The sequence below is a fragment of the Haliotis cracherodii genome, unplaced genomic scaffold, assembly GCF_022045235.1.
Source record: "Haliotis cracherodii isolate W230 unplaced genomic scaffold, xgHalCrac1.p SCAF_15, whole genome shotgun sequence".
In the NCBI taxonomy this organism is placed as follows: domain Eukaryota; kingdom Metazoa; phylum Mollusca; class Gastropoda; order Lepetellida; family Haliotidae; genus Haliotis; species Haliotis cracherodii.
The window spans coordinates 7,521,937-7,533,662 of NW_027266270.1; the positions used below are offsets into that span (position 1 = coordinate 7,521,937).

The 11,726-nt window shown below is 39.3% G+C and overlaps 1 protein-coding gene across 2 annotated transcripts in view; it reads right to left on the reverse strand.

The window, feature by feature from the left end:
• The window catches only part of LOC139462218 (xylosyl- and glucuronyltransferase LARGE1-like), a 472,136-nt gene that overhangs the window by 24,985 nt on the left and 435,425 nt on the right, over positions 1 to 11,726 (reverse strand). Inside the window, exons 1-4 of one of the 2 annotated variants that reach the window (XM_071243811.1) lie at positions 11,406 to 11,494; positions 10,972 to 11,064; positions 2,688 to 2,784; positions 205 to 307 (exon numbers count right to left, since the gene is read on the reverse strand). In XM_071243811.1, the coding sequence (XP_071099912.1) occupies positions 205 to 307; positions 2,688 to 2,784 (200 nt within the window). In that variant the 5' untranslated portion in view covers positions 10,972 to 11,064; positions 11,406 to 11,494. Of the gene's footprint in view, positions 1 to 204; positions 308 to 2,687; positions 2,785 to 10,971; positions 11,065 to 11,405; positions 11,495 to 11,726 lie in introns of those variants that run through there. The other variant, XM_071243812.1, reaches the window with a different exon arrangement.

Consider the following 11,726-nt stretch of genomic DNA (forward strand, 5'->3'; position numbering starts at 1 on the left):
TGCTCCTCCACACTGTGTATTAACGAGGTGTGTGTATTGACAAGGTGTTACCTGAGCTGTTTTCTCAGCAGTCTGTTTTGCTTCTCCACACTGTATTAACGAGGTGTGTGTATTAACAGGGTGTTACCTGAGCTGTTTTCTCAGCAGTATGTATGCTGCTCCACACTGTGTATTAAAGAGGTGTGTGTACTGACAAGGTGTTACCTGAGTTGTTTTCTCAGCAGTCTGTTTTGTTCCTCCACACTGTTGACCCTCTCGGCCAGCCTCGTCTCCAGCTGCCCGGGACTGCCCTCTCCACTGTATGGATCTGTCACAGAGGTCAGAGTTCACACATACAGCCGGACACAAATAGGACACACTAAATAGTACATACCTATACGGTAATGAAAACGCCAATAAGGCAGCTAAACTATCCCTCAAAATCCAAGAAATAAGCTTAAACTTACCCGACTCAAAATCAGAAATTAAAAGCGTAAATAAACAAAAAATCACCAAAAAATGGCATAACCTATCTAAACTCAATAGCCAAATCAAAAAAGTACTCAGCAAACCACTAACCAAACCAAAAATTCTCCATCCATCAAAAAAAATCGACAGAGTAATCATTAAACTCCAAACAGGACACACCAACCTAAATAACCACCTAAAACAAATAAAAAAAACATACTACAGGTAACTGCCCACACTGCAAACAACTAGAAACCCCAGAACACGCTCTCATCCACTGCACACACTACCTAACACATCGAACCGCATTACAAACCACCCTCAATCTAAACAAAGCTCTCACTCTGGAAGCAATACTAAACCCACAAAATAAACTAGAAAACTTCAAGGCCTTAGGCGTATTCTTAATCAAAACGGAACTAATAAAACACTATAAAAACACTATAATCTACCAAATCAAAATTACATAAACACACAAACATCCACCATACCCAGCTCCCTTAGTTCTCCTCCCCTACCCCATAGGCATCTATTCCAAATCTCAAAATTCCCAAATTCTATATAAGCAACCCCTAAAGCCCCCTCTTGGGTTGCACAGACCACTTTCACCCCTTTCGGAAACACATTAAATGGCCTGGCCGGGCCCCTGTGCGAAATACGCATCAGTCGGAAACCACACGTTACATCTCCAAAGTAAGTAAGTAAGTAAGTACATACTTGTCTGCCATGTAAACACCTATCTGCCATGTAACGCTACTAATACACCTGCATGACACAGTGTGACTATTTGAAGTATAGGGTGATGAACTTCAAAATAAGCAGGAAGAGTAATCACATTAAAATCATATCTTAGTTCTCACTACCGCTAAACAAAGATCTGACGACATCCCATTACGGGTCACATCAGACCTACCTTGCGCGAACTTTGACCGACAAATGGAATGGCCAATCAGAAGGCAGCTTTCTCGTGCTTTACGGCACAAATTTCAAATTGGCGACTGCGCTTCGAAACATATTTTGACAAATTCTCGATTACAAATTTGAAACCTGAACAAAAAATATACTGGAATGGCTAATAGATGGTCTAGATTGTAAGGATCCAGTCATTAAACCCGTAACTATTGTTCGGAATACCCTGTGTTAAAGTTTTCGAGATTGCATGATTAGAAATCACATTCCGACTGTCACTTTCATAATCTTGTAAGCAACGCACTGATTGGTCGGATGAAAGGTCATTCTGACATGACCCCTAATGGGATGTCTTCAGATCTTTGTTTAGCGGTAACGAGAACTAAGGTCTGATATTAATGAGACTGGCAGGAAGAGTTACTCCACTTGCACGTGTAGGGTTTAATATAATTAATCCTCCAAGTTGAATATCAACGCAATTCCCACACACTGACAACGGAACATACATTTCAAAATATTACGTGAATGTTCCATGATGGTGTGTAACAATCTCCTCAGTGACACCCAGAGGAGCCACATTTCAACAAACATAGTACACTAACTATGGAACAAAAATGATATTAACTTAGCGAAATATTGTTTTCAAGCACCACAAAAGCCGGGTTTTGAGTGTGGCAGCTAAAAAATGGCGGCTGACTGACTTAGAAAATGTTGCTGAGGAAGGAACTTGTGCACATCTCTCACCGTACTGGCAGAAGCTTGCCACCAAAATACCCACAAATCACCTGCCTAATACTCTACAATTCCACATGGAATCACTGGACTAGATACACAAGAGACCAGTTGAACTGACTAAAATTGGAAGATTCTCCTATATATAGCATACGATGCAGTAACTACAATATTCCAGCTGAATGACGGTAGCATGTGATTAATCAAGTCTGGACCAGACGATCCAATGACTGATATGGGAGACAATCCATGCCGTCAGGGTAGGATGATATGCAGTCAATCAAGTCTATGAGGTAGTGGCCGAAACACTGTAAATATATTCCATGACATGCATCAACCAAGTCAGCGAGTCTGACCACCCAATCCTGTTAGTTGCCTCTTACGACAAGCAGAGTTGCCTTTTACGGCAGGCATGTGTTGCTAAAGACCTATTCTACCCCTTATCTTCACGGGTCACATGAGCATGGGTGTGACATCGACAAAAACATAAATCATAATCAGGGTGAATCTAGGCTTTAAACCCATGATCAAAGGTTCCTGTCACGCCCAAGGGACACAACTCAAAACAATATCTACTGACACGGAAACGCATCTCTTACCATCTGTGCTGATAACGAGGTACAGCATGAGGATGACAGGCACGGCACCCAGGATCAGTGTCAGCAGCAGCAGCTTCTTCTTCAGCCGCACCAACATCTACAACAACACATTACAACATCTGCAACAACACATCATTACATCAGACAGAAGAGTGAGTGAGTATGGTTTTACGCCGCTTTTAGCTGTATTCCAGCAATATTACGGCAGGGGACACCGGAAAATGGGCTTCACACATTGTACCCATGTGGGGAATCGAACCCGGGTCTTCGGCGTTGTGTTGATGGTACACAATTGTTTATTTGGTCACCTACTTGTTTGCACGAGCAAACAAACAAAAAACACCACCTGCCCCTCACTATATTTTTAAAAGTCTGAGAACCAATTCTTTTATTTTATTAAGCCTTACATATAACTTTGCTAAATGTTCAAATCTGATTTTTGAGAAAATTCCTGATTTTTGAGAAAATTCCTGATTTTCTTCTTTGACAAATATGACAAATATATCTCAACTGAGATAAGTTTAACAGAAGCAGGGTTTGACATGATGCATAAATGTGCATCCAGTCTGCACAAATGTAGAGAATGGAAGCAGCGAAAAAATATACTGCATCCCAAAGGATGCACAGTAATATTCATTGTGGCTACAGCACATCGAGAGCTATTATGGGTGTCTGTCATTTCATCCATCAATCATGACCACTGTCCACTTGATCATTGATTCATCCATGACCAAGGCTATTACATTCCCCAGGCGTACCATCAACTCATCAAAGACCCAAACCAGTCATAATCCCGTTGTTTATATTACTGGCTTCATCCTTTGTTTATGTCCCTGACTTCACCGATGATTGTCATCACTACCCTTGTGTGTACATAACAGGCTTCTCTACTCCAGTATAACTACATCTGATTAACGTTATGATGTACAGTAATGTAGGCTATGTGTGAATGTATGCCAGATTTCAAAAACTTATGTTCAACCGGGAAATTTATAACATTACTCAGATGTGAACACGGGTGTTGTACTCTTTGTAAGCTAATTGATCAAATGTTCCAAAGACGCTTGTCACTCATAATGTTTATGTTGAGTGTTGGTGAGGATAAATGCACCCCTGTGTTGTGTGTGTGTGTGTCTGGCGTATAATGTACGTATGGTGTATGTGTACGTGTATGAGTGTGTGTGTGTGTGTGGGGGTGTGTGAGTCTATACGTATGGTATGTGTGTGTGTGTGCGTGTACTTGCGCATGTGTGTGTGCGTGGTATGGTGTGTGGGTATCCACGTGTTTGTGTATGATTCATGCGTGACTTTATAAGTAATTTGGCGTGTGTGTGTGCGTGTGCGTGCGAGTGTGCCTGCGAGTGTGCGTGCGAGCGTGCATGTTCATAACCCAACCTTAATTTTAAACATTGCGTTAGTATATGTCTTAATTTACCCTATCCAGATCATGACGTTATAATTTGCTTTTATGTCTAGTGTCTCGTAGGCCATACCTGGTCGGATGTTATATTTTATTGTTTATGTAAGGTTTTAGTATGAAGTTTATATAACATGTGACATTATAATAAACATTATTCTCTCTCTCTCTCTCTCTCTGATGTCTACTCTACTGTCAACCACAGTCTGCATATCACTAGCTTCATAACGGTGTTAGAACCTACACCGAAACGTTGTTCTTAATTGTAATAAAGAAGTTCTCCATCCATTACTTCTTATCCTTACTCACAAGAAGAATGTCTTTTTCAAATACCTGTATGCCAGCAAAAGAGACGACCGTTTCCTAAGGTTCATGGAAAGTATACTAGTCAAAGAAGTTAAAGAACACCCCCAATTGGAATGCTGTGTGATGCACTCCCACCAGCCATGACAGGTTAACCAGAGCCATATGAAAAACATGGGTGTTCTTTAACTTCTTTTGAGTAGTATATGTTTGAAACATAAAACTGCTGATAAATGTTGTCTTGTCACTTTATTTAGCTTCTTTTTCGGTTTATGAGTTAAATAAAACACTTATCCTTGGGTCTTCATGAGATTTAAAACCCTCTTCCTCGGGATAAAACCTAGGGTCTGATGCCCCTGTTTTTATCCCTTAGATTCAGGCTTTAAACCTCATAAAAGCCCCCTGACGTGTTTTATCCAACACACATAAAAGTTATTTAAAACATCATCTTTCTTCTGTTGGCTCCACATAGGCAACACTTTCTTATTTTTTTGGAGTGCACATTCAAATAACTGGAGCAAAAAATATGTTCAGAAGAAAAATTCAAAAGAATTCTTGGATTCTTCTGATTGTATTTATTTGCCATAATGTTCATTTTTTTTAACGGATGTAAGTATATCAATACAAGTACAAGTACTACTTCTTAAATACAGTAAACTATGTTTAAATTATAACGAACACGCTTATAACGAACTGACGGATATAACAAACTTATTTTTTAGTCCCGACCATTTCTTGTGTATATGCTGTACATATGCTTAAAACGAACTACGGTTATTGCGAACTAAAATTAGTGGTCCCTTTGAGTTCGTTATAACCGTAGTTTACTGTATCTGAATCAAATGTTTTCCCATGGCACTGAAAGCCTCCAATGAAAATAAAATAAATTCTCTGACAAAAGTTTTGCTCGTCACGCCGAAGACGCGAGTTCGATTTCCGACATGGGTACAATGTGTGAAGCCCATTTCTGGTGTCCCCGCCGTGATATTGCTGGAATATTGCTAAAAGCGGTGTAAAACCATACTCACTCACTCTGACAAAAGTAAATACCTACATTTCATCAACACAGATGAAAATCTTGTGCAACAAATTAATCATTAAATATCTGGACATATCAAACATATTGAACTACACAATTGGGGCACTTCGTTTTGAGAAATTAATGAAAATGTAAAGAATAACATGTAAAAATGGTTACTTAAAATGGGTAAAATAACAAACAATGCTATGGTTCCATGTGAAAATGGTTTCCTAAAACAGGTATAATAACAAACAATGCTATGGTTCTGGGAGAGTGTGGTAGAGCCCCTCTCCAACTTGTGTATACCACATGGGCCACCAAGTAGTGGTGCAGGTTACTGCACTTTGATGATCGTGCAGGTTACTGCACTTGATGATCGTGCAGGTTACTGCACTTTGATGATCGTGCAGGTTACTGCACTTTGATGATCGTGCAGGTTACTGCACTTGATGATCGTGCAGGTTACTGCACTTTGATGATCGTGCAGGTTACTGCACTTTGATGATCGTGCAGGTTACTGCACTTGATGATCGTGCAGGTTACTGCACTTTGATGATCGTGCAGGTTACTGCACTTGATGATCACTGACTGCCTCGCCAATTCTATGAAATGTTTAAATCACTAGACGGTTCTGGTCACACCACATGGACTAATCATGTCTAAACTATTTTGCTTCCATTAGAATTTGGATATATATGGATAACACAAGGTGTTGGCAATGTGAAGATATTTATTCATCTCTTTCAACAAAGATTATTTGATAACCTGTGGCCTTTTAACTGAAGTAACTGTCTGTCCGTCAGCCCGTTCATTCGTCTGTCTGTCCACACAATTGTTTTTTCGACCTCCTCACCAAGCAGGTGAGCAAAAAATGTATAAGCCAAAAAATATACAGGTGTGACCTTGATTCAGTTTGTACTCACATATGAACAAAATACATATTAAATAAGCATGTTATATTTCAACCTGCATGTTGTCCATCTTTAAAGTCTCTTCCATGGTTTGCCAGGCTTTAAGGCTGTATGGTGATCATGCCTTTGTAATACATATTTGATATCAGCAGCCTTATGACTGACGGTGTCGGGCAGTACTAATCTACTGGAATAGGCGTGAGACTTCAGATTGGATGAATTGCCAATACCATATCTGTCTAGTCGGTTAAAAATTTACATGTGAGAAAACATCACCAAGTAATTGAAATTATACAGTCATTGTCAGATTGCACTGAAGCATAGGACGTTCCCTTGCAGGTTGTTGAGAGTCCATAATTTGCTAGGACTGCAGTTATGCCTGAGTCCAGCTGCTACATTTTCATATTATTCTATTATTGCTTCACAGATCCTGAACTCCCTGTTGACATGAATCACAATGGAATGTGAATGATGCCTGATTTATATTTCAATATAAGGATTCAAGCAGTGGGTCTGATATATTTGTCTGCAGTTTTTTCTGAACATGTTGTATTCCAACACATTGGGATGGTATGTGATTGAATATTACATTATGCTCTGGGGCTTATAGAGAAAATGGCCCCATGTAAAAATGGTCCCAGACAATCTGGAGAAAATGGCCCCATGTAAAAATGGTTCCAGACAATCTGGAGAAAATGGCCCCATGTAAAAATGGTCCCAGACAATCTGGAGAAAATGGCCCCATGTAAAAATGGTCTTAGAAAATCTGGAGAAAATGGCCCCATTGTATGGAAAAAATGACACCGAAAGTGGTCTCAAATAAAACTTAGTTGGTTGATACAATTGTTATATATGAGACCCTTGGCTCCCACTTCACATTATTAACTGACGATTTTACAATAAAGAGTATATTTATATACTTATCCTACCTAACACTCTTCTGTTTGCTTCTTTGTGTGAAAAAGTCCTAGAACAAACTTTCCAGCTTGAAAAAAACACCTCTAGTGTGCTCTTTGTTCAAGGATGTTTTCACACCAGGATCAAAGAAGGGAGACATGAGTAAGTGCATGAGGTTGGTTTAACGCCGCTTTTAACAGTATTCCAGTTATATCACGGCGTGTCAGCTTAATGTGGGAGGAAAGCCTGAAGTGATGCAGGTCTCAGACGTTTACCACTTCGGTGAAACCCACAAGCACAGGTATGGTGCTGACAAACCTAGAAACATAATTGTCTGAATCGGGATTCGAACCCACAATCATAGATTTCTGGCGTGCCCAAGGGACTCAACTCTGCACAGCAAATTGAGGTGCCTTAGACGACTGGGCCACCCGTGACCCTAAGGGAGACATGAATAGTATGAGATGGATAAGTTTAAAAATTTGGTGTTTTGTTTGTTTTTCAATAAGTAGTAGTAAACACTGTCACTTAAAACGCCAGAGGCCAGATACAATGACACATACAGGAGAAGTGGGGATAAGCAATGACCCTAACAGCGTTAGAAATTGGCACTAGTCCTGTAGTCCTTACCAAACTGCCCAATAGTAAAGGTATCCTAAGGTAATTGGTAAGAATTAGTTCTGCAAGTTCACTGCATTCAGACTAGGGCTGCAACGAATACACTATGAGGCGAATCCAATCCGTATCACGAATACGAATATTAATTCACGAATACAATAACAAGTCAGCAGTAGATGTATTGTTTGTTATGTTCAGTGAAGCAATAACAACAAAATATTTGACATGGTTTGTTAATTATTAATATATTATAAATTTCTATACAGCACTTATCCAGGTGCTAGTATCTGCTTAAATGCGACAATGACCAGTGACCACAATACTGTCAAATTAAATAGTATAAGAGTGTTGTCTTTTGAAGAAATCTATGCATATAACCATGATAACATGTTCTTATGGATATTTTTATGTACTGCACATGATTGCATGTTTATAAATATTCGATTCTAGTGGCCACGAATAAAGAATTAAATTCATGAATTGATACAGTTCGATTCACAGAATGCGCGAGTGAATCAGAACAGTCCTAATTCAGACTACCTGGGTATTTCATTATTTTCATGAACTTTCGTTCCCTGGATTCAAAAAGATTTGAAGCCTCTTCTCCACTGTTATCAATATATAACCACTGCTGTGCACTTGTGTTGAGAAATGTTACCTGCACTGGGTGCATCCTGACAATAAAAGTTACCTGCACTTGCAATGTTTTACCGGCACTGGTGCAGCTTGGATATAGCGAAATCAATCCCTGTATTCAGATAACGGAAAATCATCTTGTAAGGTCATTTAATATGTAAGTGAAGATAGTCAATACTTACTGAAAGTGAGTTAATGTGTAAGATGTAAAATGATATAAACATTGTAATATCTATTAATCTGAACTTGTTGAAATAGACTAGTATATGAGAATTTGTTCTGTATTCTCTCATGAGCATTGATCTACGCAATTGGGATCAATGACATGCATCAACCAAGTCAGTGAGCCTGACCACTCGATCCTGTTAGTTGCCTCTTACGACAAGCACAGTCACCTTTTACGGCAAGCATGGGTTGCTGAAGACCTATTCTACCCCGGATCTGCACGGGTCTCAGATCCATTAAAGACGACAGCATCCATGAACCTGGCAACATGGACATTGATACTGACGTGAACAACTTCACCATCGTGGCACAAGGCTCACAGAAGAACAAGCAGAAACTCATTGACACATATGTGGTGATCTTATATGGGAATATCTCATACGACAACTACTTCACCTAATTCTATCTTAATGCAACGTAACATATTTTTTCATTTTTTGCTTCATCTATGTTATAGAAGAAATCTGGTTGTAAGACATGCTGGCAGCACAGTGCTAGGCCGAGAGGATGACATGCTACAGTGATACAAGCAGGGTACAAAATTACAACAGGATCGGAGCCCCACATCTATGTCACAGAGCCTAGCTGGTACTGGTGCAAGTAAGTGTAGTGGTAACAATAGCTCAACTATTAATTAGAATAATTAATTCCTTTGCTTATGGAGCATAATAATTATTGCTTCTTTGTGAGGTGATTAATTGATACTGATCAACATTTAAGAACTTACTTGAAGTTAACTATAGTTAATTGAAGATAATTGAAGATAATTGAAGTTAATTAATTAATATCTGCATACTTTTTTTAATAAAACATTTACATTTTTTTAGGATCAAGCAGAAGGCCACAAACATCCTGCATGTATCTGGGGGCAGCATTGTTGAGGATACAGTGGCATGTACACTCAGACATGCCACCGAGGGCGAGGGAGAATAAGACGAACCTACTGGCTAGCCAGGATAAGTTGAGGTGTGGTCCAACAATTAACAGTGTATGACTGTATGGTGTCCGCCCAGTGGCGCATACCATTGTGAAGAAAGGGGTGGTGGGTGGTCCGCCAAGTGGCGCATACCATTGTGAAGAAAGGGGTGGTGGGTGGTCCGCCCAGTGGCGCATACCATTGTGAAGAAAGGGGTGGTGGGTGGTCCGCCCAGTGGTGCCTACCATTGTGAAGAAAGGGATGGTGGGTGGTCCGCCCAGTGGCGCATACCATTGTGAAGAAAGGGGTGGTGGGTGGTGACATGCGGTATGATGGATATGTGCATGTCCTGTCTCAGCTAACAAGTTCTAGTGGCGAGTTCAAAAGCACATACTAGTAAGTGCGGATGTGAGGTACTCCATGACTGTGAAAATGGTGACAGTAAATTTGCATGGATAACAAAAATTGAGAAGTAATGCGACAATGAAGGGAATTTATTTGTTGTAAAAATGGAATATATTTTTTACCCCAGAGAGCAATAATGAATAGTGTCATGTCATTCATCAAATGATTGTGAAGGTTGAGACCTTAACGTGGTGATAGTTGACTCAATGACATACGCCTTAATTAATCCCATGTGATTGTTTATGGGTTTCAGCATACAGTAAACATAATATTGCTAGCTGGTTTAATAGGAAAAAAAGTGGATAATCCTAGCACCAGTCTTTAAATTCTGATGCGTTTTAGCGTGTACACAGACAGACCAGTGGCAACGCTAGCTTTTGACGAAACTTGAGATTTATTTCTACATTCTTTCTCCATGTAATTTAGGACATTATCATGACTAAAGGCCAATTCTCGAGCCTGAGAATGTATGATTTGGTCATGCTTACCTAGTTTTGACATGTTTATTTGTTTGTATATAACTTGTATCAAACAATTTTAAAAGATTTCTGTTATCGACTTGTCAAACGGACCTCTTAGTCTTATGAGCAACACGTGTCCACGGGACCGTAGTCAATTTCATCATCATGACCTGCACGTCCACAACATGCATACACTTTCTGTCTGTATCTGTGACAAACCAAATTTGTTTGCCCAAATTCTGTGCACTGCCTACTTGTCTCGAACACATTTTGTGAGTTGGTTCAACTTATCCTGGATAACCAGTTGTGACGATGGCCAACTGGATATACATAAATTAACTAAAACCCCAGAGATTTGTGTTAGTTTGTTTCTAAAAAAATGGGCTCATTTTCTCCAAAATTTGTGGCCATTTTCTCCAGCACCCATGCTCTGTTATTAGTGTTAATGTTTATAGCAAACTAAAGCAGATCTACCTTTGGTAGGGCTCAAATCTCAGCATCCGCAAATTGCAACATCCTTGTGATAGTTGACATGTCCCAAAATACTTGAGTGGGTAAATCTCTGGTCTGTAAACATGTCAAGTGAAAAAGAGTTATCAGAAAGGCATTCATAAATTTCCATATTGATTCGAATAATTATTGTTCTGTGAATATCTACGTCTGTTTTTGCAAAACTAGACAATGATGTGCCCGGTTATTTCTCGAATATTGAGATATATTTTGAAACTTCTATTCTTTCAAGTCATTGTCACATGAGCAGAACGATGATACATCGAAAATAGGTGTCTTGGCAATTTTGTTGCCGTTGTTTTTTATCATTTTATCACTGGTGATCACATCGACGATCGTATGTATTATTGTTTTGGAACATAAAGTACAAATATATCTCCTTCAGCGTGGTTACTTACTGCTAAAGTGCATAAGGTATAGAATATAGAAATTACTATTGATTCATTTTTCTGAAGAAGAGGAGTAGTGGTTATCTCTCTTTGTCAACATGACTTTAGCCAATGAAACGTGACGTTACATCCATCATGCAAAAACCCGGAACAGTAGTGTTCATGGGTTTTATAAACTAACAATTGTATTCCCAGGCCTGAAACGAACTTAACGTCAAACTAAATTCCCGCGTACATGCTAGTATTTATCTTACATGGTAAATCTGTATCACCATAGATACTTAATATTAAGAGTTCATGGATACACTGATTCTAAAATATATAGCTGAG